Consider the following 27,343-nt stretch of genomic DNA (forward strand, 5'->3'; position numbering starts at 1 on the left):
TCAATTCAGTCGTACGAACACTTGGTACGAACCAACTGGATAATAACCCTAATTCGGGCAGTCGGGTAAAGAGTGCTGTGTCTTACAAGAAAAGGTACAAAACTGTCCGGCTCTGGACCTCACTAAGTGGGCCAATTTTTATTTGCTTGTCGATATCTTTCTTTTCTCAGATTTCAATGCAATTTGGTGAATTGGTACCTAAAATTGCTTATTCTGACTATGGTAAGCCCAGTTTCACACTATGTCCTACAAAATTTTCCATTGAGTTACACAAAATGTATGGAAATTTCGTAACTAAACTGAAAATGTAGTATAAAATTAGGAACTGACAATAAAAAAAAAACGACAACCAAATAAAAATTGACCCCAGTTCGAACTTCGAACTTCGTATCTTGTCGTCCCGCTGACGCTTATATTATTTAATACGAAAGTGAGAGGGACGGTACGATACGAACTTCGATTTTCAAATTACGTAGTACCCCCCCTGCTCCGAAACAAAACAGTGTGTGGTCATTATAGGTTGGTTGGATGGATCAATACTATCTTTACTGTAAGGGCATACGGGGCCGTGCCCAGGGCCTCCGAGCCCACAGGGTGATTATACAAAAAAAAATTAAAAAAAAAAAATATTAACTTTCTTTAGTGTATCCGAGGGCGTTCTGCATGGATTAGGACGGCCTTGGAGTTGTTGGTGTAGGTATTGTATGTTGATGATTATATTGTTTTCCAGACGTAAATAACTAATATGCTGAGGAACAAGTTATACTTGTACGGGCCTCAAGACCTGGAGATCCCCGTGGACCTCAACTTTGGGCAGCACATGGTGCAGAAGCTGTGGTCTTATGGAGATGCTGTAGCTATTGTAAGTACCGAATCTACGACAGTAGGTATATGTATGTATTAAGAGAGAAAGAGAGACGGAGAGAGAGAAAAGAGGCGGAGAGAGGGGGGTGGGCGAGATAGAGGAAGAAGAAGGAGGGAGAGAGAAGAGAGAGAGGGAGAGATTTACACATATTCGATCGATATGTTAATAAGAATGCTGGAATGCCATCCCATCTTCAATAACAAGAACTAATTTTAGATGGTGACTGACGTATGATAACATTTATGTACTTTTCTTATTGGCTGTGCTATAGAGGCTACCTTCATACCAAATTTCAATTATCTAAGAGTAAAGACCACCGGAAATTACTGGATGGAACTACAGGTTAAGGCATTTGGCAGAGTTTCGGCTTCGCACGCGTAAACTATTAGATCTGCCCCCTGTACCACAAAAGTTACAAGTGCTACAATTCTACGAAATTGTTAAGTTTATCTTAGTAAAATGTTACAATTTTGTCAAATTGTAGCACTTGTATCTTTTGTGGTACAGGAAACTGGTAGTTACAATTGAAATTCCGGGATTATATTAAATTCTCGTGGGAATTCCTTTAAACTACATCGTGGTTTTCATTGACGTTAAATTAAAGCACGCATGCCAAATTTCATTTTACCCAGCGCTTGTTATTTAGAGATTTTATCACTATCCCGTGGGAATATCGGGATAAAAAGTATCCTATGTGTTATTCCAGACATCCAAATACCTACATACCAAATTGCATGACTCGAGGCCCAGCAGTTGTTATTTAGAGATTTAATCCCTATCCCGTGGGAATATCGGGATAAAAAGTATCCTATGTTTTAATCCAGGTTATAAACTAACTTTTCGCCAAATTTCATCCAAATCCGTCCAGCCGTTTCTGCGTGAAGAAGTAACAAATATACTCACTCACTCACTCACTCACTCACTCACAAACTTTCACATTTATAATATTAGTAGGATAGGATTAATTTCTACTTGATGCTTCCACGCGTTCCTGTGAAAAAGAATGTCATTGTCAGACGGAAAACAAAATCATCCTATTGGGAGGGTGCGAAGTACTAGGTGGGGGTGATGAAATCTATCGCAGCGCTCATGGTGGCCAAAAGTAGAAATAGTTCTGGCTCTGTCATCTGTCATACTCATATGAATCTATCATTAACAAAGCAATTTGTATAGACTTTAACTACCTAATTTTAGTAATAGATGTTTGTGTTATGATGCGAGCTTGAATTGTTGAACACTGTCCCTGTTTTGTTCTTAATTCCTCTACATCTCGGACATGTCCAGCAACAATTTTCCTTATGAAACGGTTTGTGGTTGAAATTTTATATTGAGTGATACTCACAAAACCGCGTCTTCAAAATGATATTGATTTTGATCTGAAAACGATATTTAATTTATTACTAGCGATATAGCAACAATTATATAATTTTACTATTATTCAAAGAAACCAATAAGATAGCTTTATCTTTTCGTTTCACAGTAAAAGTAAACTAAACATGAAGTAAACAAACCCTGACATAACGAAAATAAAACACACTTTTTGAATAAATTTTACTTACCTCATTTAATTTTAATGACCAAAAATGAATTCACAACCTTTTGTCCACCCAAATCACGGTATCACAGTAATTTTGTATTATAAATTAATACGTTATAGGTTTGATTTTGGTCACAATGTCGCGATGAAATTTCAAAACGTCAGAGCATCAGAGCCAGAAAAGTTGCGGACGCTAGGTGGCGCTGATGTCGTGCACAGAGCCAATAAGGGTTCCGTTTTTCGAGGTACCAACTCCTCAAAATAAGTAATACTCGTATTTGTACTCGTAAGTAGGCGTTTTCAAAAAAGTGTACCCTTTCCTTTTTTTTTAATTTTTGGAAAAAATATAGTTTTTCCTACTCAGAATCAGGAGCACAATCGATTCCGATCGTTTAAAAAAATGTCCCCATTTTTTCATACAAAATTTTATGAGTCAGTTTTGTCCCACCCATACTGTGTATGAAAAAAAAAACCGGCCAAGAGCGTGTCGGACACGCCCTAAAAAGGGTTCCGTAGCCATTACGAAAAAATTAAGTAATATTTTTCTAAGGATTTCGTATTTTATACGGAATCTTCTGTTTTAGGTAAGTATAATTTATACCTTAGGCTGCTATTTAAGAGTAAAACTACTAATAATTCTCAAGCAAACTTAGCCGTTATAGTTTTCCTTGAAAGTTTGATATACTTACTACCATCCTGAATTTTTTCAAATTTTTCCACTGGTTTAGATTTTATTACGCTCGATTTTAATGAAAATTTGCACTTTAAAGTTGAATATTTCGCAAATACATCACTGAATCGAAAAATCGTCTTAGCAAACTCCTAATGGTTTAAAAGACCTATCCAACGATACCCCATACTATAGGGTTGGATGAGAAAAAAAAAATCACCCCCACTTTACGTCTATGGGAGGTACCCTAAAAAAAAGTTTTTTTAGTTTTTTATGGTAGCATTTTGTCGGCATAGTTTACATAACATAATGTATATCCGTGCAAAATTACAGCTTTGTAGCATTGATAGTCTTTGAGCAAAGCAGCGGACGGACGGACAGACAGACAGACGGACAGACAGACATGGCGAAACTATAAGGGTTCCGTTTTTGCCATTTTGGCTCCGGAACCCTAAAAACGTCGCAAAACTGTAATTTTTTTGGGGTAATTTTTTTAAACTATCGGAATCGATTGTGCTCTTGATTCTGAGTAGGAAAAACCATATTTTTTCCAAAATTTCAAAAAAAATGAAAGGGTACACTTTTATTTTTAAAACGCCCAAGTACGGAAACAATCTCAAGAAGCAAATACCAACATTGAAAAATGGAACCGTCATAAGTAATTCATAACTCATTTATTTGCAATAGGTGTTGGCTATAATATCATTGTGTTAATACTTGAGATAAACAAACGAATAGGTAGGTATATGACACTGATAAAAGTAGCTAGCAATTAATGTTTTTCATTTAAAATGATAAGGTTTTATCTAACTCGCGTAATAGGATGGCTACAGATAATTTATTAGGTCCACTAAATTATTTTCGTACCTCATCATCATCCCAGCCTATATACGACCCATTGCTGGGCACAGGCCTCCTCTCAGAACAAGAGGGCTTGGACCATAGTTCACACGCGGGCCCAGTGCGGATTGGGAACTTCGCACGCACCATTGAATCGCTTCGCAAGTTTGTGCAGGTTTCCTCACGATGTTTTCCTTCACCGCAAAGCTTGTGGTAAATTTCAAATGTAATTCCGCACATGAATTTCGAAAAACTCAGAGGTGCGAACCGGGGTTCGAACCCACGACCCTCTGCTTGAGCGGCGATAGGTCAAACCACTAGGCCACCACGGCTTCGTACCTAAGCGTTAGTTAATAAAATATTATAAAATTTTGTTAGCAACTTGGATAAATATGTGTGAAAGTGGAATGTGGTGTAATTTTTGTGAATTTCCACGTAAGTTTTGCTGGACGAATTTGGCTGAAATTTGGTACTTAGATAGCTGGACGTCTGGAATAAAACATAGGCTACTTTTTATCCCGATATTCCCACAGGATCGGGATAAAATCTCGAAATTTAAACCACTTGTTTCAGAGTCACGAAATTTGGCACGTTTGTTTTTAATACAACGTTAATAAAAACCACGATGTAAGTTTTGTGAATTCACGTTTATTGTATGGGAGCCCTACTTAAATACTTATTTTATTTTGTTTTTAGTACTTAACTATTTGTTGTTAAGTATAGCGGAAACATAAATACACCATCTGTGAAAATGTCAACTGTCTACTTATCACGGTACATGAGATACGAGTACAGCCTGGTGACAGACAGACAGACGGACAGTGGAGTCTTAATACTAAGTAAGTAATAGAGACCCGTTTTTACCCTTTAGGTACGGAACCCTAAAAATATATTTTGACTTGTTCCTAGATAAACGCAGACACCGGCGAAACTCTGACGTACCGCGACTTCGTCCAGCAGAGTGTCGATGTGGCCCTCTCTCTGACGAAGCTAGGCGTCTCTCGCGGAGACGTGGTCAGCATCTGCAGCGAGAAATGTCGAGAGTTCCTTCCCACGCTGCTGGGCATCATCTGCTCGGGGGCCACATTTGCGCCAGCTGATGTTACCTGTGGGAGAGGTAAATGTAACTGATTACTGACGTACTACGACTTGGTCTGGTAGATTACGTGGCCCTTTCACTAAGGTGTCTCTGGTGGAGATGTTGTCACCATCTAAAAAATATATCATGGGTCACTGGACACCAATTGACCTTAGTAACAAACTAAGCAAAGCTTGTACTATGGATACTAGGCAACGGACTTATATAGATACGAGTAAAATATACTTAATGAAATACATATTAACCCGTCGAGCGATTTGGGGGTGCAAAAAGCGCCTAGCGAAATTTGTCCGGAACTGGCGGAACTGCGATAGACACACTCACTGAGTGCACCCTAGCGCATTTTCGGACAGGTTTCCTTAGGCACACACGTGTGTGCCTAAATCGCTCGACGGGTTACACATCATACAAGTAATGAACCAAAAGAATTTCCTTGCTCACCCGCGACCTTACGATAGCTAAGCTTATGCAAAATATGCGTGTTCATGCAGTTCCTCCACCTCCACACTGTAAGAACACACACAAATCACACAAACCCATCTATCACCACCACCACACTACACTGACGCGTTTCGAACTCAACCAGAGCTCATCTTCAGAGTGACACAACCGTACACCATGCTACCAGTTGTTAGACTCAAACTCAGTCTAACAACTGGTAGCATGGTGTCTCGTCGCTGGTTGGCATCATGTACTCGAGTGCCACGTTTGCAGCTACGTCACCTGTGGGAACGGTTTGTATAAGTAACTGGCGTAATTCAACTTCGCTTGGCAGACTGTCCACGTGGCTCTCTCTCTGACGAAACATGGTGTCTCTCCCCAGTATGTTTAGTCCGATGGGGATTATCTATTATTTACTCCGAATTTTTTTTGGGAATTTCTATCAGACTTCAAATTCAAACCAGACCTCAGTGGGTCCAGCTTGAATTGAAATCACGAGACATTGCTGTAGCCGTGGTAGCTTGCGGCCTCGTGATTTGACCTATGGCCTCTCAAGCAGATTGAGATTGAACCTAGGCTCGAGATTTTACCCGACTGCCCGAAAAAGGAGTTACGTATTGAAAGGCACTGCTGGACATAGGCCTCCCCCAAGAAGCTCCACTCAGACCGGTCTTGTGCTTTCCGCATCCACCGCGATTCTGCGATCTTAACCAGGTCGTCGAGTTGGAGGCCTACCTAGAGCTCGTCTCCCCGTCCGCGGACGCCACTCGAGAACCTTCTGATCCCATCGGCCATCAGTCCTGCGAGCAATGTGCTGCGCCCACTGCCACTTCAGTTTCTCAATTCTTTGGGCTATGTCGGTAACCTTAGTTCTACTGCGGATATCATCATTTCTGATTCTATCCCGCAGAGAAACCCCGAGCATAGCCCTCTCCATAGCCCTCTGACTTTTGAGCTTCCTCATGAGGCCCATCGTTAGCGCCCACGTCTCAGATCCGTATTTCATCACTGGCAACACACACTGATTTGACTTCAAACACTGCTGTAATTTGGACGAAAAGACACTGTGATGCTTCCCGAACGCTGCCCAGCCGAGTCGGATTCGACGAGTGATCTCTTTCTCGAAGTTGGACCTACTTTACAGGACCGTTTGTCCCAGGTATACAACGTCAACAACTTCGAGCGCAGAGCGTCCGACTATTATGGGAGTTGGCACAACATGGACATTAGACAGCAGATTAGGCTACTCTACTGCCTTTATTCGGGTAGACTTACAAAAAATATCAATTATACATTTAGGGGAAAATAAGTTGGGGAGAGTGAATAGATCTTGTGCGGGTTACTTGGACTCGTTTACTGGTCTCGTACTACCACTGAACAGAACTCCCTACATTATATACATGCTAGCTTATATACTAGAATATCTCTAAGGCTCTGAGATGGCGGCGTGGCTTATCTGGATCGATCGCGCGTGAGATAGATATCACTGCATTCCAAATTAATCGACACGATCCAGATAAGTCATGTGCCAGCCATGGCACAATACGAGTACAAGTACCCAACAGGAGGCTTATTCGACATAGGCCGCGATCAAAATCATTAGGCCACGCAAGCAAAAGCAATTTGGATGTTTGATGTTTGGATTTTGGATGTCTACTAGGTACACCACCCTAGAAATATTGAATGTTTGTTTGAATTGTTCATCAGATCTATTGTCAAGAAGACTACTTAGAAGTATACTTAAAGTTAATGATTATATCATGGACAGGGATATTTGGAAATAATTCCGATCCGCATTAGCGATCCTTTCAAATAGCGAACCTACTGTGTTAAAAATAAAGTGGTGTTAAATACTTGTGATGTATACATATCATTTAATAATATTGTAAATTTGTTTTAAAAAAAATATACCTCGTTGAGTTTCTTGCCGGATTCTTCTCAACGGAGGTTTTTCCGAACCGGTGGTAGATTTTTTTTTGACATTCATAAGTGCTTGTTATGGCCTAAATTGAATAAAGATATTTTGACTTTGACTTTGACTTTGTTTCAGCAACAATTTTGCATCGCGTGAACCTGGTCAAGCCCACCATCATGTTCTGCTCTCCCGATGGCTGGAAGAATCAGAAAGAAACCCTACAGTCCATCGATAGCATCAAAACCTTCATTGTATTTGGAGACAAGGTAAATACAAAGTAGACGATATTAAAGGAGAGCTATGCTATACCTCTGTGTATATACCTGTGTTTTCTGTAGTGCTCACTATATGTTGGTGTGCAATAAAGAGTTATTGTATTGTATGCTCAGAGCTGAAGAACTGAAGTCAAAGAATATGTAGTCGAAGTAGCAGTGGGATGGGCTGGGTTCGAGGAACAGATAACCGTTGGGGGAGAAAAGTTCTCCAGCGTCCACAACCGGAAGACGAAGCGTTGGCAGGCCTCTCACTAGATGGAATGACATCATGAGATCATGGGCACCCGCTGATGGTGGATGCAAGTGGCGACACAATGAACGACAACTGTGGCATTCTAAGGTGGCCTTTATTCACTATGAATATTATTAACTATTAACTGCAACTTGTCTCTTGTGCAACAAGTCTTGCTACTCCGTGGTCACACGTGCAAAAATGTTTTTTAGGGTTCCGTAGCCAAAATTGCACAAACGGAACCCTTATAGTTTCGCCATGTCTGTCTGTCTGTCCGTCCGCGGTTTTGCTCAGGGACTATCAATGCTAGAAAGCTGTAATTTTGCACGAATATACTTATATGTAAGCTATGCCGACAAAATAGTACAATTAAAAAAACAAAAACATTTTTTTTAGAGTACCTCTCATAGACGTAAAGTGGGGGTGTTTTTTTTTCTCATCCAACCTTGTAGTGTGGGGTATCGTTGGAAAGGTCTACAACGGTTAAGTTTTCTTGAGAATTATTAGTAGTTTAAGAGTAAATAGCAGCCTAAGGTATTATATATACCTAAACTTGCTCGAATATTCTTTGGGACCTCAAGCTTCGTAGTCAGGTTCTCTAACCACTAGGCCATCTGGTGGTATATATCAAACTTTTGATATATATCAGATATATATCATAAAAAACCGATATTTTGATATTTATAATAAATATCGGATATTTTCGAACCCTGATCTTCCATCCAATGAGAGCGATTACGCCCTGTCCTCGGCTCGACGCATTCAGCAGCAGTAGCACACTACCAGCCTTTTGCAGATCGTCACTCCAGCTGGCTCGAGGGCGTCCTACACTACGTATGTCGAGACGCGGTCTCCACTCAGAAACTCGTTCGTCACCATCATCCCAGCCTTTATACGTCCCGCTGCTGAGCACAGGCCTCCTCTCAGAATGAGAAGGCTTGGGCCGTAGTTCCGACGTTGGCCCAGTGCAGATTGGGAACTCCACTCAGACCATTGAAAGTCGCGGGAATGTGCAGGTTCCCTCACAATGTTTTACTTCACCGTACAACTCGTGGTTTACAAATAATTGGTAATTTCGCACATGAATTTCGAAAAACTCCACTTTCGAAAAGCCACAGTTCAAACCACGAGACCACCTCGGCTTTTAAGGAACTCGTTAATTTAACTACTATACTAAGGAATGAAATTTGCTCCCATTTTCTGTGTTTTCGTATAAATACAATCTAGGGCTCTTCAAGGCTAGACTCAATAGGCGGTTAGCGAACCAGTTAACAGTTTTAACACTACACCGCACGTTTAAGCGTTTTTATCCTCAATGGCATGTAATGTGGCACCACTGGTAGATACCACGGTTGCCGGCATTCAAACTCACACAGGTACTGGCAGAATACCAGCGCTACGGCTTATTTGCTGCGGCATTATGCTGGGTCAGCGCCGTATCTTCATTACATAACATGGCTCCCTGTATTACAATGTGGTTTCTCTATACAAAAAGTTGCACAGCGTTAAAGCTGCGTCGTTAAAGCTGCGTTAGCACGTAGCTTTAATTTCCATTCACTTTTTCCATTGTGACACGATTAATCATACATTTGTATGGTTAATTTTCGTGTCACAATGGAAATTAAAACTACGTGCTAACGCAGCTTTAACGCTGTGCAACTTTTTGGTCTTCACCCATATCTGTTTTGTATCTTTTTGTTCTCTGTATGATTGTTAACATGTTTTTTCTTCCTTTGTTTTTATCAAAAACGTGTGTAGAGCCATGTTCTTTTGTTATGAAGATTAAAGTTTCTATCTATGTGAGAAAGAATTTTGGCCTCTTCACAATTTCAGTCAGAAGCAGAAGGCGCCATGACATTCAAAGAGTTCCTCACTGAAACTGGCGACGTGGAAGACTTCGTGGCGGCACCAGTGGAGGGCTGGAAGGACCTGGCCATCATCCTCTACTCCTCGGGAACCACGGGCCTGCCCAAGGGAATCCCGTTGACGCATTACAACTTCCTTGCGTTTATTATCAACATGTTGGATGATGAGTAAGTGAAGAATATTCTTAAACACATATTATAGGGTCTCAGACACTACGAAAACTCCGATTCCGATTTATTGTAAACAGGGATGTCAGACGGCTACTCAGAAATCCGTGAGCAGAGCTGGCTAAAAGCTGGTACGAAAACGAAAAACTGGTACTACCCCTGTGCTCCGCTGCCAACACTGATATATAAACTGTGTCGGAAATCGCATCCTAGTGAAAAAAAACAATTTCGTGGACTTACCGTAATTATCGAACGCACCGAAGAAATGTCACTTTAAATTTTTTTTTATATTATATTGCATTTCGGATATAAAATGTAAAATATATTTATAAAAATGAATAAATAATTCATGACGTAGATTTTTATCGGAAACGAGGCTTCGTTTGCTCAAGCAAACAATAGAAAAGGAAGTCAACGGCCAATCTTTGTATTTTTGCATACAAGGACCGACTAGTCTTGGTGCATGGTATGGTACTATTCAATGGAAAAAATCAATTGTGTAAACAAATGTGGTGACTGACATTGACACTTGACTGACGACTGGCTGACTGACTGACTGACGTTGCCTCTAGTGATGTGAAAGCTCTTTAAGATACTTCAATCAGCAGTAAATAATTATTTTGAATTTACTCATATTTCATTCTTTAATGTAATCCCTAAGTTTAATTATAAAAATTGCGAATCACGTATTCTCTTAGTCCTGTTCAAGAGTCATTCACAATGTTTCTATGTCCCCTTTTAACTTAAAATGTTTAATAGCATTTTCAAGAAGTTTTAGAATTATATCTTCAAATATATATACCTAAAGTTTCTTCCATACAAACTTACACTTCATGTTCAAAACTTACACTCCCCTTTATACCCCTTTAAGGGTAGAATTTTTAAAATGGTGAAACATGTATATCCACTTATATTTTTTGACGTATATTTTCCCCAAGGTTTATGATGGAGTACTTTAGAATTGAAAGGGTCAGTTAAAATATGGATTAATTTAGATTTTTTTGCTGCTTAAGTAACGTAGTAGAAAAAGGCAACCTGAGATATGTGTGCATAGGAGAAATTTGTATTAGATTATGATTAGAAACCTTTATAAACCTTCATTAAATAGTGTAATTTAACACAAATAATTAATATCTACGAATAAATTAATTTGCAGAGCCAGCCATAATTATCGGTAGGTAAGGTTGGTTCAGTCAAATAATTAATTTTGTTGGTACAGCACTAAATTTCCAGAGACTAGACCGACCATAGCCCAACTTCGGTGAGGAAAAAATTATCATGTCAATTTGACAAATATAACGGATTTTCGTCTTCGAATTAATTCTATAAAATAAACATATTTACACGATTATTTAATGATAAAATGATTGTTAAAAACAGTGGTGAGCTCATTGAGATGTGAATATGATCGGGATTGGCGTTCAAATGTAAGTAACTACGGAGTAATCGTGAAAAATTGCTTTGTTTACACAATTGATTTTTTCCATTGAATAGTACTTTACGTAGCACTAAAAACTGGTATGTGTACCGAGAAGTTGGTACGTCTGACATCCCTGATTGTAAATTCTTAACGTAATTTTGAACATAAAACTAGCGTGAGACTCACTCATATTAAATTATATTGTAACGGATCATACCTCACGTCTTAAATATACTGAGCGGCAAAAATCTGGCCCTCAAATGAATGCAGAATCGGTAATTTTGTATGAAGGGTGGGCCAAATTTTGTGCCGCTAAGTATAGTTTAGTTAGTTTTAGGGCTACTGTGTAGCCCTTCTTCCTAGTAGCAAGGCTACTCGGCGGCTGCTGCAACACGCGCACAGCGCGCCACCGCTCTGCTCGCGCGACTACCCGACGAAACTAACACCAACGGACAACTACCCGCATTTTCATTTTTATTGTCACTGTCAAATTTCAAATATCAAGTGTAACGTGTGTATGTGGGATTCGATTTGTAGCATACGAAGATGGCGGATGTACGGCATAGCGGACAGTATCTAATTTTGCTATTTCTGTTTCTTTGGCTAGTTGAAGTATAATTTTGATAGTGTTTTATGCGACGATTGGCCTTGGCAGTGAACAGTGATCCCAAAATTCTATATTGCTCTCGTGTCTGACATTTTTTAATGCGCAAGTGGTCTCCACGTGGTTTCTGGAATTTTACTATCAAGTTGCAAAAACTAAAATCACCGTACAACGTGCCTCTCGAAGAGTGTTTACCTTGGCACTGGCGAAATTGTCCTATTAATTATGACAGAAAAGCCATATTTTAAAAAAGAGAAGAAGAAGAAACGTGTATGTGTCAAATGTTGTGTAATGTTGACGCTGGCAGAATTGTCCAAACCTTAGAGCAACGCGGGCTTCCTACCGGAAGGGAGCAGCCTTAGCGGTAGATTACCTTTAAAATAGTTCTGGCGTTGTTGCAAGTGCAGTTCCGCACACTTACATGCAAAAACAAAACTGTCAACTGACTGTCATGCTGACGTTAACACATAAATAATCCAACAATAAACCAATAATTCGTGTACAGATGACTCAAAACTCACACATGGACACTAACATCACTAAGTTGTTCAGCGGCGAAAAGTCGGATTTATCGCTTGACCGATCCGAAATTTGTACGGATTAGCGTACTCGATGTTGGTAAACGAATCCGACAATAATTTACGACTTTGTTGTTTAAATGTAATTAAATAGCAATAATACGATAACAATTTAAGTACTTACATGTGCAATGTAACACCATCTTTTTGCAAGCTTGATCTCCCAGATCTCTTTTTACAGCAGAAAACTGAACAATTCGGCATTTTTAGTACTGCAGCGTTCACTCGCGCGACTCGATTCGGTCTAGTTTGAAATCCGAGCGCGCCTTGTTTTATTAAATTCGCATGTCCAGTTGGGCCTGTACTTTGACAGAGGGGAACGCGGCGAATGGCTACTCCCTTCCGTAGAAAGCACGCGTTGCTCTAAGGTCCAAACGGACAGACACCATGTATAAAAAAAAGTTTTGTTCGCTTGTGGGTTTAGTTATAGCCCTAATAGGAATACAATACAATATGATACGATACAATACAATGACTCTTAATGTACACCACAAATAGTAGGTAAGCGATACAGGAAACAGGTAGGTACACAGAGAGAAACAGTACCTACAACAGTCGTCGACGTCTATGTATAGACTGCATGTTTCTTACATCAAAACGGCGCACAAAATTTGTTCACAGCGCGGATTTGTGAACCTTTCACTACTTACAGTTTGTGTTCCGTGACAGGGGTTGTGTCAAAGTAATATTGATGATTGATGCGCCGCGCGTTATGTTCCAAACAGCCAGTCTAGTAGTGCCGTAAGGTACATAAATAGGTAGATGTCAATGACAACAGTACAGTGTAGATCCTCATCTTGGTTCCAGGGCATACCGCGGGCTGAGAATTCTCAACACCAGGGAATGGTACTACACGTACGGCATGACGTTTACTCTCTGCGCTTTAAGAGCTGGTTCAACAATCGCCTATTCCCCGCAGAACCAGTGCGAAGACCTGCTAAAGGCGATACAGAAATACAAGGTAAAGTCCAGGGTGTATGTACCACAGCTGGGTAGGTACAGGTACAGGTGTCCTCTAAGAATGAGATTTTTGGATATACAGTGGTGGTCATATAATTAGAAACATAACGTATTAGGTACTTCATAATTTATAAGTTGTACTAAGTGTTTCTAATTATATGACCACCACTTGTATACCTACACACACAAACATCACGCCTGTATTCCCAAATAGGGTAGGCAGAGCACACGAAACGTTACCGCTTCGGAGCCACTTTTAGCAATTTTAGGTTTTAAGTTTGACAAAAACGGTACAATGCTGGGTGGAAAGTTGAGATGGGGCAGCAAGGGCAGTTACTAGATCCCTTGCTGCTACGTGAAAATGCTCTTAGGAGAACTTTACTAACTTGTTGAGTGATAACACAGATCACAGATTGTTGATAAAATGTGCAGTCAGTCTTGCTGCCCCATCTCAACTTTCCACCCTGTATAGTGACAGGTTACTAGCCTGTCGCCTACGGAATACCTTAACCTTTATCCTCAGTCACCTCTTACGACATCCACGGAAGAAATGGAGAGGTGTTATTCTAATCACACGGGTCCAACCGCTGTATATAAGGGACTAGCTTTTGCCCGCGGCTTCGCTCGCGTTAAATTTGGAGTACATTACAGTACATTTACTTTCTGAGATCCTTTTTTTTGCTTTGATTAATTTTTCGGAGGACTATATGGAAATACAAATACATACAGATTTTCTTTTAGGCAGATGGTGCAAATTTTGTAATACAAAAATCGACCTACATACGTAACTAATTATGATTCTGAATTTTGAAACCCTGCTTCGCTAATTTAGGGTTGGAATTTTAGAAAACGTTAAAGTACACCACACACACACACATACACGATAAAGGATTATAACCCGAGAAATCGTAAAGTTCCCGTGGGACATGAATTACTGTTATGATCTATTTTAATATTCTTGATTGTCGATTAGAAACACATTGTAGCTTTCTATTATTGAAATAATTTTGAAAATCTGCCTCAAATATGAAACTTATTTTTATTCTGCGGAAAGTTTGCAATTTTTTTTAAAGTAAGTAATCTAATGTCAATCAGGGATAGTGTATCTTTCTATTGATAAAATAATTATTTAAATCAGCTCAATAGTTTCAGAGATGACCCCCAACAAACAAAGAAACAAAGTTGAGATATTTTCCTATTCTTTCTATTTCTCTAATCTTTGCCCTAGTGTACCTCTGCATTACTTTAGTGCCAAATTTCACACCGTAGCATGCTGAACGGTTGTATTGCTCTGAAGATGAGCTCTGGTTAAGTTCGAAACGCGTCAGTGTAAAGTGGTGGTGGTGATAGATGGATTTGTGTGTTCTTACAGTGTGGAGGTGGAGGAACTGCATGAACACACATTGCATGGGCACAAAAGTAGCTATCATAAAGGTCGCGGGTGGGCAAAGTAATTGTGTCAGCTCGTTGAACGTACATGTAAAATTTCGTATCTATGCTATCAGCCCTTGAGGAGTTCCGTCATCAGCAGAGACCCTGGCTGCAGCATCAGGCGATGTATATCATATAAACGCATTATCATTGAAATTTAACAATCATGTAAAGTCTTTTGCGTGTGCCATCAACTTTTGAGGAGTTCCCTTCTACGTAGACGATCCTCGCCAGGATGAGCAGGATGTCACTGCTAAATAATATTTGTTACCAGATTTACATCAGTTTGCCAAATCTCCAGTCCCCAGTTTTATTGGTTTAGCTTATGCGTTTTCTGATTCAGTTGGTAAGTATATAAAATGCTCTTTATTCGTTTAATCCCCGTGGGATATTCGAAAAATCTTTGCAACAGTTTTTACCTACCTGCATGCCAAAATTGAAGTTTCTAATATTTATAATTACGGAGTTAGGGCCACTTTGAAGCAAAAATATAAATCCCATTTTATTCCCTATCCCGTAGGAATTTTGATAAATCCTGAAAAATGTTTTTAGCTGTAACTTAGTATTACCTACTTGCTCGCCAAATTTGAAGTCTCTAATAATTATAGTTACGGTAAAAGGGTCAATAATTGAAAGTGAAAATACAAATCCCATTTATTCACTATCCCGTGGGAATTTCAAGAAATCCTGAAAATCGTTTTTAGCTGTTAGTATTACCTACTTGCATGCCAAATTAGAAGTTTCTAATAATTATAGTTACGCAAATAGGGCCATTTTGAAGTGAAAATATAAATCACATTTTATTCCCCTATCCCGTGGGAATTTTGATAAATCCTGAAAATATTTTTTAGCTGTTAGTATTACCTACTTGTTTACCAAATTTGAAGTGTCTAATAATTATAGTTACGGAAAAAAGGTCATTAATTAAAAGTGAAAATACAAATCCCATTTATTCACTATCCCGTGGAATTTCGTAAATTCCTGAAAAGTGTTTTTAGCTGTTAGTATTACCTACTTGCATGCCAAATTTGAAGTTTCTTATAATTATAGTTACTGAAATAGGGCCATTTCGAAGTGAAAATATAAATCCCATTTATTTCCTATCCGTGGGAATTTCGAAAATTCTTTCTTAGTGCGCGTCTACGCCTATTAAGGAACATATATTCCAAATTTCAAGTTTCTAGACCCAGCGGTTTGGGCTGTGCGTTGATCTATAAGTCAGTCAGTCAGTCAGTCAGTCAGTTTCTTCTTTTATATATATAGATAAACATACTTATACAGATAAATACATACTTAAATACATATTTTAATAACAAACATTCGTATTATTCATACAAATATCTGCCTTGACCGGAAATCGAACCAGGCTTAAACTTTATAGTCAGGTTCTCTAACAACTTTGCTATCCGGTCGCCTTTTAGTTTGGGACTAGGTACAGTTCGTTCGCGTTAAGAATGCAGTGAGTCATCAGTGCAACTACTGCAACTGCGGGTGAAGGTGCATAATGAGGGCTATCGCGTATGAATTCGCCACTAGAGGCGCTAGTGTAGCGTGGGGTCTCCGAAATGTCAAATCTCATAGTTTTTGGGTGAGCTACGCGGTTTATTTTAAAATTAGAATAATTTAGTGAATATTTTGCAATATCTGAAATTAATTATGGCAAATATGCGTCCGGGCAATGAATGCTTAAACTTTGTTTTCACGCCCGTAATAACAGACTTTGAAAGCTATACTTAAAAACCTCACGCAACAGTGCGCCATCTAGTGAGACAAAAAACGATAGCCCTCATTGAACGCATACTCTCGAACGCAACGGTTGTGGTTGTCTCACTAGACTAGCGGCTCTAGCGGCGAATTCATACGCGATAGCCCTCATTGTCACTGTGAACGTGACTTTCTAATTAGGAACGATTTGATTGGATATTGGGCGTGAACATTGATGATTCCAGTATTCTTAATGCAAACGGACTGTAGGTCAATTGGGATTGGTGTCAAGTGACCCGTTATGGTATTTGTTTATACCTTCAGCTGCAGTCCGTCCAGCTCACCTGAATAACCAGAAAGAATACAACTCAGGTCTACCTATACGTGCATATGATGTTTAACGAAACTTCCTCCAACTCCTGCTTAAGGAGTTTAACAACTCTCCATCATCAGCTCATCAACATGAGATGATGTCTGTCAGAAGCAAATACTTAAATAACTCGAGATAATTATATAAAAATTTACGTAATGCGTGCAAACAATTTGAGGGTTGCCCTCGATTTCCTGAGATTCCGTCATCAGATTCTGATTTGGTGACAATGGGACTACCTCAGGAGTAGATATTATTTCGAATAAAAAATTATTTAAAAAATCGGTCCAAAATTGAGCGAGAAATCGGTGAACTAACATAAATAAATATATATAGCGGAATGCATAACCTTTTCATTTTTTTGAAGTCGGTTTAAAGAGCTTTTTGCAGCGTACGTGCAAAATAAATTTTAATTTTGAAATTTTAGCTTTCTACAACCAGTAAAACGCAAAATCCTGTTTTTTCCGTTCCTATAAAAAAACGGGAAATGCTCTGTTAATGCTCCCCTACACTCCCCAAGGAACACACTTGCCAAGTTTCAGCTATCTACGACCAGTAAAAAGAAAAATCCCCGTTTTCCCTGTTCTCGTGTGAATTTTGGACAGTCCTCTCTCAGTGCTGGAGGTACATTGCCGAATTTCAGCATTCTACCAGTAAAACGAAAAGTCCCATTTTTTCCCTTTCCCGTGACAATTTCGGCAAATTATCTCTTAATCGTTCCACAATAATACTAATGCTGTTTAATGTAAAATTGCAATAATACTAACGATAAATCCTGTTTTTTCCCGTTAACGTCAGAATTTCGGGAAATCCTTTTGTAGTGCTCCCCTATACTCCTCCCCAAGGAACCTAAATTTGAGTTTTCTGCGATCAGTAAAACGAAATATCCCGTATTTTCCCGTTCCCGTTGGAATTTTGGAAAGTCCTCTCTTAACGCTCTTCTACAATCCCCAAGCAACCTACATGCCGAATTTCAGCTTTCTAGAACCATTAAAATGAAAGATCCTGTTTTTTTCCTTTCCGTGGGAATTTCGGGAAATTATAACTTAATGGTTTTCTTCACTTCTCAAGCAACTTACATGCCAAATTGCAGCCTTCTGCGACCAGTAAAACGAAAATCCCATTTTTCCGTTCCCGTCAGAACTTCGGGAAATCCTTTTGTAGTGTTCCCCTACACTCCTCAAGAACCTAAGTATATGCAAATATCAGTTTTCTAGGACCAGTAAAATGAAAAATCGATCCCGTTATACTGAATATAAATCCCGTTTTTTCCTTATCCCGTGGGAATTTCCCAAATTCCTTAAAACTTTTTTACTATTATAACCACCTACTTGTGCCAAATTTGAAGAGTCTAGTTATTATAGTTCATAGAATTCAGTTAAACTGAATATATAAATCCTTTTTTTCCTTATCCCTTGGGAATTTCCAAAAATCCTGAAATAGATGTTTTAATTAATGTAATACCTACTTGTGAATCAAATTTGAAGTCTAGGTATTACAGTTACTGAGATAGGGTCATCGGAATCGAATATATATATCCGTTTTTTCCCGTTACCGTTAGAATTTCCAAAAATCCTTCCTTCGTGGATGCCTACATTGTATAAGGTATCTATGTGCAAAATTTCAAGTCTCTAGGTCCAGTGGTTTGGGCTGTGCGTTGAAATATCAACGATTGCTTTTCGATTGACTTTGTCACCACATTACCTCCTTTCAGGGGTTGAATTCTCAAAAAACCTGAAACACGTGTTTACTTATTTGTTGTTAAGAATACTCCTGTGAAGTTTCGAATAAAATAGTCTAACTAATCTTGTTTCCCCATACTAACTTTGGACCCCATTTCACCCCCTTAGAGGGTGAATTTTGAAAAATTATTTCTTAGTGCACCCCTAGACCTTAAAAGGAACCTACGTGTTAAATTTGAAATCCCTAGAACCAGCGGTTTGGGCTGTGCGTTGATACATCAGTCAATCACTTTTGCCTTTTATATATATAGATAAACATACTTATACAGATAAATACATACTTAAATACATATTTTAATAACAAACATTCGTATTATTCATACAAATATCTGCCTTGACCGGAAATCGAACCAGGCTTAAACTTTATAGTCAGGTTCTCTAACAACTTTGCTATCCGGTCGCCTTTTAGTTTGGGACTAGGTACAGTTCGTTCGCGTTAAGAATGCAGTGAGTCATCAGTGCAACTACTGCAACTGCGGGTGAAGGTGCATAATGAGGGCTATCGCGTATGAATTCGCCACTAGAGGCGCTAGTGTAGCGTGGGGTCTCCGAAATGTCAAATCTCATAGTTTTTGGGTGAGCTACGCGGGTTTATTTAAAATTAGAATAATTTAGTGAATATTTTGCAATATCTGAAATTAATTATGGCAAATATGCGTCCCGGGGCAATGAATGCTTAAACTTTGTTTTCACGCCCGTAATAACAGACTTTGAAAGCTATACTTAAAAACCTCACGCAACAGTGCGCCATCTAGTGAGACAAAAAACGATAGCCCTCATTGAACGCATACTCTCGAACGCAACGGTTGTGGTTGTCTCACTAGACTAGCGGCTCTAGCGGCGAATTCATACGCGATAGCCCTCATTGGTCACTGTGAACGTGACTTTCTAATTAGGAACGATTTGATTGGATATTGGGCGTGAACATTGATGATTCCCAGTATTCTTAATGCAAACGGACTGTAGGTCAATTGGGATTGGTGTCAAGTGACCCGTGGTATGGTATTTGTTTATACCTTCAGCTGCAGTCCGTCCAGCTGGCGCCGGCGACCATAATAGAGATGGTCAAGTCCTCAGTCCTGTCCAAGTACGATGTCAGCTCGCTGGTCCGCATGGTGTCCGCCAGTACGCCTGCTGACGCTGAGCTTGTCAACAACGCTAAGAGCAAGTACGTGCCGCATTTACATTCAGCCGAAGAGAGCAGGGCAGTGGGCAGGGGAAGTGTATAAGTAGATTGATAAACAAGGGTTCTAAGTGATCAATTCCACCCAAGATATTTAGGCGCACGAGCGAGCAAAGCGAGCGAGGGTGCTTATAGTTCGCGGGTGTAATTGATCATTTACACTCGAGTTGAACACTCTATTTTTCATCACAAATTCGAGGAAATAAAGAAAAACCGTTATAAATGTATACGCAATTTGTAATTTGTTTGTGTTTGTTGTTTTTGTTGTTTGTTTGTTTGTTGAGCGGAAGAAAATTTATTGCACCTAAATGTCTTTTTAGGGTTCCGTAGCCAAAATGGCAAAAACGGAACCCTTATAGTTTCGCCATGTCTGTCTGTCTCTCCGTCCGCGTCTTTTCTCAGAGACTATCAATGCTAGAAAGCTGTAATTTTGCACGAGTATATATGTTGACTATGCCGACTTGGTACAATAAAAAAATGAAAACCATTTTTTCTGAGTACCTCCCATAGACGTAAAGTGGGGGTGTTTTTTTTCTCATCCAACCTTGTAGTGTGGGGTATCGTTAGATAGGTCTTTTAAAACCAATAGGGGGTTACTAAAACGATTTTTAGATTCAGTGATTTATTTGCAAAATATTCCACTTTAAAGTGCAAATTTTCATTAAAATCGAGCGCCCCTCCTCTAAAATGTAAACCGGTGTGTGGAAAAAATTGGAAAAAATTCAGGATGGTAGTAAGTATATCAAACTTACAAGGAAAACTATAACGGTTAAGTTTTCTTGAGAATTTTAAGAGTAAATATCAGCCTAAGGTGTAAAATATTACCTAAACTTGGAATATTCCGTGCAAAATTAGAAATTCTTAGAGAAATATTACTTAATTTTTTCGTAATGGCTACGGAACCCTATTTCGGGCGTGTCCGATACGCTCTTGGCCGGTTTTTTGCAGGAATGTTAAAGTACTGGCAGCGCGAGCGGCAGTGCTCACCGAGCGCTTAAGCACGTATTCACGACACGTGGAAAACAATCAGTTATGCTTTAAGGTAGACTTCCGAGTAGAGTTGCTCCGGCGTCAATAACGCAGCGACAGCAGGGCTACCACGAAACTCGAAACTCGTTCGAATCGTACCATCCCTCTTGCTCTCGTATTAAATTGTATAAGTGTCAAAGGGACCGCACGACACGAACTTCGAGTTTCGAGTTTCGTAGTAGCCCTGCGGTAACGCGGCGATAGAGCGATAGTATGAACTAACGTTCGAACAGCGCGTTCGGGAAGCTTCGTGATAATAATATCTTCTCGTCCAATATTCCGCAGTGCCTGAAGACTAGAGTCTTCGACCAGTGTGTGTTGCCAGTGATGACTTATGGCGCTGAGACGTGGTCCTTGACTGTTGGCCTCTTAGAGAGGCTCAGAGTCACGCAACGAGCTATGGAGAGAGCTATGCTTGGAGTTTCTTTGCGCGGTAGAATCCAGAATACGGAAATTCGTCGAAGAACTAAAGTCACTGACATAGCTGGAAAAATATGCAAATTGAAGTGGCAATGGGCAGGCCACATCGCTCGAAGAACAGATAACCGTTGGGGGAGAAAAGTCCTCGAGTGGCGACCACAAACCGGAAGACGAAGCGTTGGCAGGCCTCCCACCAGGTGGACTGACGACATCGTGAGAGTAGCTGGAAACCGGTGGATGCAAGTGGCGAGTTGTCGTTCATTGTGGCGTTCTAAGAGGAAGGCCTTTGTCCAGCAGTGGACGTCTTTCGGCTGATGATGATGATGAACGTTCGAACGCAGCGACACTGTCGCCGACAACACCGCGTTACTGTCGCTGCGATAGTGACGTCGGAGCCGCTCTACTCGGAAGTCTACCTTTAGATATTAAGACGCTGCTGTCGACGTCTGCCGTTGCCGCAACTAGAAAGCAAAGTGAGTAGGGCAGTAACACACTCGAGCTGGATCCTGCTGCAGCAGTAGGTATTTTGGAAATTATTAGCGGTAAGGGGGAGGCAGGGGCTGAATGAAAATTGTATTGTATTGTTGAGACTAATGACCGCCCAATACTCCTCAGGTTTCGAAACCTTCGCGACGTGTGTCAGGTCTACGGGATGTCAGAAGTCGGTTGCCTCTGCAGCGAGGAAAGGTCCACCAAAGGCACCAAGCCTGGCAGCGCGGGACAGCCCAGCCCTGGCTCCATCATGAAGGTAGACCATCCAACGCATTTCTGTCGTTTTAGCTTTGTTATTGACGAAGAAATGATTTTTCAATTTAAACATTTTGATAAATTATGTCTTAGGTTGTGGATCAGAACACCAGGGAGCCGCTAGGTCCGAACCAGCGTGGAGAAATCTGCATCAAGTCGCCTGCGCTAATGCAGGGTAAATACATGAAGTTTTGAAACCCATCTAAGAGCATTTATACTCGTACCTGCTGGGCTGGCAACGTTGCATTTTTGTTAGATCTTCTTTCTATTCTTAATATATAAGTTATAATGTGTCTGCTGCAATAATTAATCGTGATGTACTTTTATTTCCTTTAAAAACCGTTAATAAACATTGTTAGTTTTTAAAGAATATAAATAAAAGTCTATCACGAATAATTATTGTAGTAGACACACGTATTAACTTATATATTAAGAACAATTCTAACAGACCACATTTTTAATTTTCATTCAATTTTTATGTAGTAATCGAGAAAAACTAACAAAATGCAACGTTGCCAGCTCAGCAGGTGTAAATGCTCTTAATTCCATGACTCTAAACCCAGCGGTAGAGATTTCGATATTGTATCCTGATCCCGTGTGAATATCGGGGTAAAAAGTGGCCCATGTGTTATTTGAGATCTCCAGCTATCTACATACCATATTTCATGCAAATTCGTCGAGCCGTTTTAGCGTGACAAATATACTAATATACACGCACTCACAAAGACACACACACACACACACACACACACACACACACACACATACTCACTAACTTTTGCATTTATGATAAGTATAGTTAATTTTTTTTATTAACCTGCTGCTGCTGATTAAAAATGAATCAGAAATGATATGATGAGATACATAGATATAGTCAACGACATAGCAAAGCGAATAATCTCATTGAAATCGCAATGGGCAGGCCATATAGCACGGAGAACAGATGACCGTTGGAACCGCAATTGAATGGAGGCCGCGGATCAGCAAGCGCAGCGTGGGACGTCCACCAACGAGGTGGACGAATGGCCTGGGTGAAGCCGCAAGTTCAAGTTGGTCGAAGGCCGCTTCCAATCGAAGCAACTGGAGGTTTATGGGGAGGCTTATGTCCAGGGGTCGGACAAAAAAGTGCGGATGACGTAATCTTGCACACAAGATGATGTTTTTATTTAAACTTCCGTGTGACATGTAGTAACAAAGTAGCATTAATGAAGTAACAAAATAATCGTAAATAAATCAATGGAATTCAGTGAATAAAATAAATTTCATATTGTTTAATAAAGAGGTTGATAAATGATAAGTGATAATAAAGAAATAAATAAATAAATATCACGGGACAATTCACACCAATTGACCTAGTCCCAAAGTAAGCTTAGCAAAGCTTGTGTTATGGGTACGGTGGTAACGGATAAATATAATTATATAGATAGATACATACTTAAATACATATGCAACACCCAAGACCCGAGAACAAACATTCGTATTTTTCATACAAATATCTGCCCCGACACGGGAATCGAACCCGGGACCTCAAGCTTCGTAGTCAGGTTCTCTAACCACTAGGCCATCTGGTCGTGGTGGTGGTGGGATAATTGTTTATGAAAATCAAAAATACTAATTGGAAACATCCTATAAGTGGTTTGACGTCATCGGCACTTTTTGTCCGACCCCTGCTTATGCCCAACAGTGGATGGCGTACGGCTGGTATGATGATGATGATGAAAAATGACAATCTTCAGGTTACCTGCACTCTTCGAACCGCGACCACATGGACTCTGAGGGCTTCATGCTGACCGGCGATATCGGATACTACGACGAAGACGCCTACTTCTACATTGTCAACCGGATCAAGGAACTCATCAAATTTAACTCCTTCCAGGTACACAAAGTTTTATTATTATAATGAGAGGGAGTCAAACGAGCAAGCGGGTTATTTGATGGGAAATGATCACCACCAGGTTTTTCCCACCTGTTACCACTGGTAACTAATGGGAACAAAAATTCCCATCTGTTACCACTAAACTAATTATTGGTGGTAACAACTGGGATTTTTTTCCCCAGTAGTTACCATCAATTTCTTTAGTGGGTATGAGATGGGAAAAAAATCCAATTAGTTACCACCACATTCATTTTAATTTTCAGCAGTTTATTGTCAACATATTAAAAAAGGTTCTATTGTATTCAATATTTATGGAGTTATTTTATCTTATCGTGAATATTTTTCCTATCTGTTACCACTAAAGTAATTGGTGGTAACTACTGGGATTTTTTTTCCCAGTAGTTACTACTGAGTACTTTAGTGGAAAAAAAGTTGTGGTGGCCGAGTGGTTAGACCTATGTCCTCTCAAGCAGAGGATTGTGGGTTCAAACCCCGGCTCGCACATTTGAGTTTTTCGAAATTCATGTGCGGAATTACATTTGAAATTTACCACGAGCTTTACGGTGAAGGAAAACATCGTGAAGAAACCTGTACAAACCAGCGAAGCAATTCAATGGTGTGTGTGAAGTTCCCAATCCGCACTGGGCCCGCGTGGGAACTACTCCCCAAGTCCTCTCATTCTGAGAGGAGGCCTATGCCCAGCAGTGGGTCGTATATAGGCTGGGATGATGATGATGATGACTTTAGTGGTAAAAGATGGGAAAAAAATCCCAGCTGTTACCACTGGTAAAAATTGGTGGTAACAGTCATTGGTCCATTGCCGGCCTTTTAAGGAAGTATAAATCTCTTTTCTTGAAAGCGCTGATGTCATAGTACTTGTCCGTAAACTCTGCTGACGGAAGTTGATTTCACAATTTCACTGCATGTGGCAGGAAGTGCCGAAGCTGTCAAAATTAAAAAAAAAACAAAGTTGATGTTGATTGATGTCTTTGAACTATTCAGGGAGATTAGTGGTTGCGTTAGTTATGAAATGGGAAAATGTTCCCGATTGGAAGTTGGTTACGAAACGAGAATCTTTTAGTCTCATCTCAAAGCCAGATCTGGTAGCTAGTTTCGAAGCGGGAAAAATAATCCCGATTCGAAAGCACAATTCCCATATCGTAACTAGGTTACGAGATTGGATTAAATGTCTGAGGGGCTACTACGAAACTCGAAGTTCGTATCGTACCGTCACTCTCGCTCTCGTGTTGAATAACATAAGCGTCAGCGGGACGGCAAAAGACGAATTTTGCACTCCATAGTATAGGGTCTGGATACTCCTATAAATTAGGATTGGTTTTTTGGAGTATTTTTGTATTTTTTATTTCAACTCCAAATTTGTTACTTTTATGGGTATCCCGTGAAACCATATCGAAAATACAAACATACATGGATGCACAGAAAAACCAGAAAAACTCAACCATAATGACTCCAAAAACCCAATCATAATTTGATTGCTTAGTAGCGACATCTCTTGTCTGGGTGAGCGGTTGGTTCCGAAAGAGTGTGTGTGACGTCTGTCGACGCCACATAGATGTCGCTAGTGCTGCTGCTTAAGTAGCAAAGTAGTAATAAGCAACCTGAGATATGTATGCATGGGAAAAATTCGTGTCTACATTCCTGTCCAGCAGTGGTGTAGGGGTTATAGCACGCAGCACGGAATGCTGAGGACCTGGGTTCGATTCCCAGTGCTGGTCTCTTTTTCTGGTTTTTCTGTGCATCCATGTCTCAGTTTGTATTTTCGACTCCTATAAATGTTTTTCAGGATTTTTAATAATTGTTCTCAGGTGGCTCCAGCAGAGCTGGAGTCAGTTTTGCAGCAGCATCCACAAGTCCGCGAGGCGGGGGTGGTGGGGGCTCCGCACGAGAAGTACGGGCAAGCGCCGCTTGCCTTTGTGGCGTTGCAACCAGGCGCGACTATCACTGAGAAGGAGCTGGTGGCTTATGTTGATACGCAGGTAAGGCGACGGTAACCCAAGAGATAGTAGAGCTAGTCAATGTCGTCAAGTACGTGAGGCTGGGGTGGTCGAGGCTCCACACGAGATGTACGGTTGATACTCAAGTAAGGCGACGGTAACCTAAGAGACAGTGGGTTGAGCTGGAGTCAGTGCCTATAGATTATGCTAAAACTATAACGGTTTTTTGGCAGGTATCAGCCAGGATGCGGTTGGAAGGCGGCGTGCGATTCGTGGATGCACTGCCTCGCGGCGCGGGCGCCAAACTTGACCGGAATGCACTTAAGTTGATGATCTAATTCATGGAAGAGAAAAGACAAGTGGAAGTGGCATGGTTGCGAACCATGCTGGTTATAAATAAATTCAATTGAGCATAGTTGTGTCATTATTATTGGGGTTGCAGGTGGTAGGACCTTGTGCAAGGTCCACCCGGATTGCTACCACCATCTTGGTAAATTTCAAATGTAATTCCGCACATGAATTTCGAAAAACTCAGAGGTGCGAGCCGGGGTTTGACCCCACGACCCTCTGCTTGAGAGGCGATAGGTCAAACCACTAGGCCACCACGGCCATTATCTATTGTTACTCATTTATTGCTACATAAATAAGTCCGAATGAGCATTCGTGTAAAGATTTACAAATTGAACGTTACATTATGTACTGTGTTTACCCACGGATTCGCACACGTAATCATTAGATCCAGCACCTAAATTGATATTTCGGGATTTTTAAAAATTCACGTGGGACTTTTGTACAAGACGTACATCAAACAAACTGTCAATCTGACAGTTGCACGCTATACGCCGATGCGAGCGGTCATACGAACCTATATTTGTATTATTCAGTGAAATACAGCCATTTAAAAATAATAATTAACATATGTTTTATTGTGCCGAAACATATAATGGTCCTTCGAGCATTTTTGTGGACCCTCGCGGAAGTTCAGTGCAGTGCTTTGGACTAAGTATATCGGTAGTGGCAAGACGGACAAGCGCCATATTGGATGCTACGTTTTCGTTTCGCAGAAGTGTGCAACTCATTTACAAACTTTTATAAACTTTGCACGTTGCAAGGAACTGATTACTGCGCAGTGCGTGTTAGTGTCAATTACACTAGTGATCATCAAATAAAACTTATTTTTCCGTGTGTGTGCAGTGCTCCGCCGGACATTTTTTTTTCCCTATTCAGTGAATAGGATTCTTCGATTTTTTCTAGTATTTCTGACTAATTGTGACACCCGTGGTGTCAGGACTTTATTTACTCGCGTTTGCAGTGCTTACGTGCGTGAACATTTATTACAATTCAGTGGACTTTATTTATCCCGCAAAAACTATCCTTTCGCTGCAAGTTGTAGCATTAATTTTACCCTAATTACCTA

General features: G+C 40.2%; 2 protein-coding genes across 2 annotated transcripts in view; both read left to right on the forward strand.

The window, feature by feature from the left end:
* On the forward strand, positions 1-26,341 carry LOC141442917 (luciferin 4-monooxygenase-like). The gene is made up of 12 exons (XM_074108101.1): positions 1-94; positions 731-862; positions 4,822-5,029; positions 7,503-7,633; positions 9,708-9,907; positions 13,317-13,470; positions 19,739-19,884; positions 21,964-22,096; positions 22,189-22,270; positions 23,832-23,971; positions 25,798-25,968; positions 26,160-26,341. The coding sequence occupies exons 2-12, from the start codon at positions 746-748 to the stop codon at positions 26,262-26,264; spliced, it is 1,587 nt and encodes a 528-aa protein (XP_073964202.1). The 5' UTR covers positions 1-94; positions 731-745; the 3' UTR covers positions 26,265-26,341.
* Positions 1-27,343, forward strand: part of LOC141442920 (zinc finger protein 711-like) — a 61,359-nt gene that overhangs the window by 25,837 nt on the left and 8,179 nt on the right. The window lies entirely within an intron of this gene.

Source organism: Choristoneura fumiferana, chromosome 26 (genome assembly GCF_025370935.1).
Source record: "Choristoneura fumiferana chromosome 26, NRCan_CFum_1, whole genome shotgun sequence".
NCBI lineage: Eukaryota > Metazoa > Arthropoda > Insecta > Lepidoptera > Tortricidae > Choristoneura > Choristoneura fumiferana.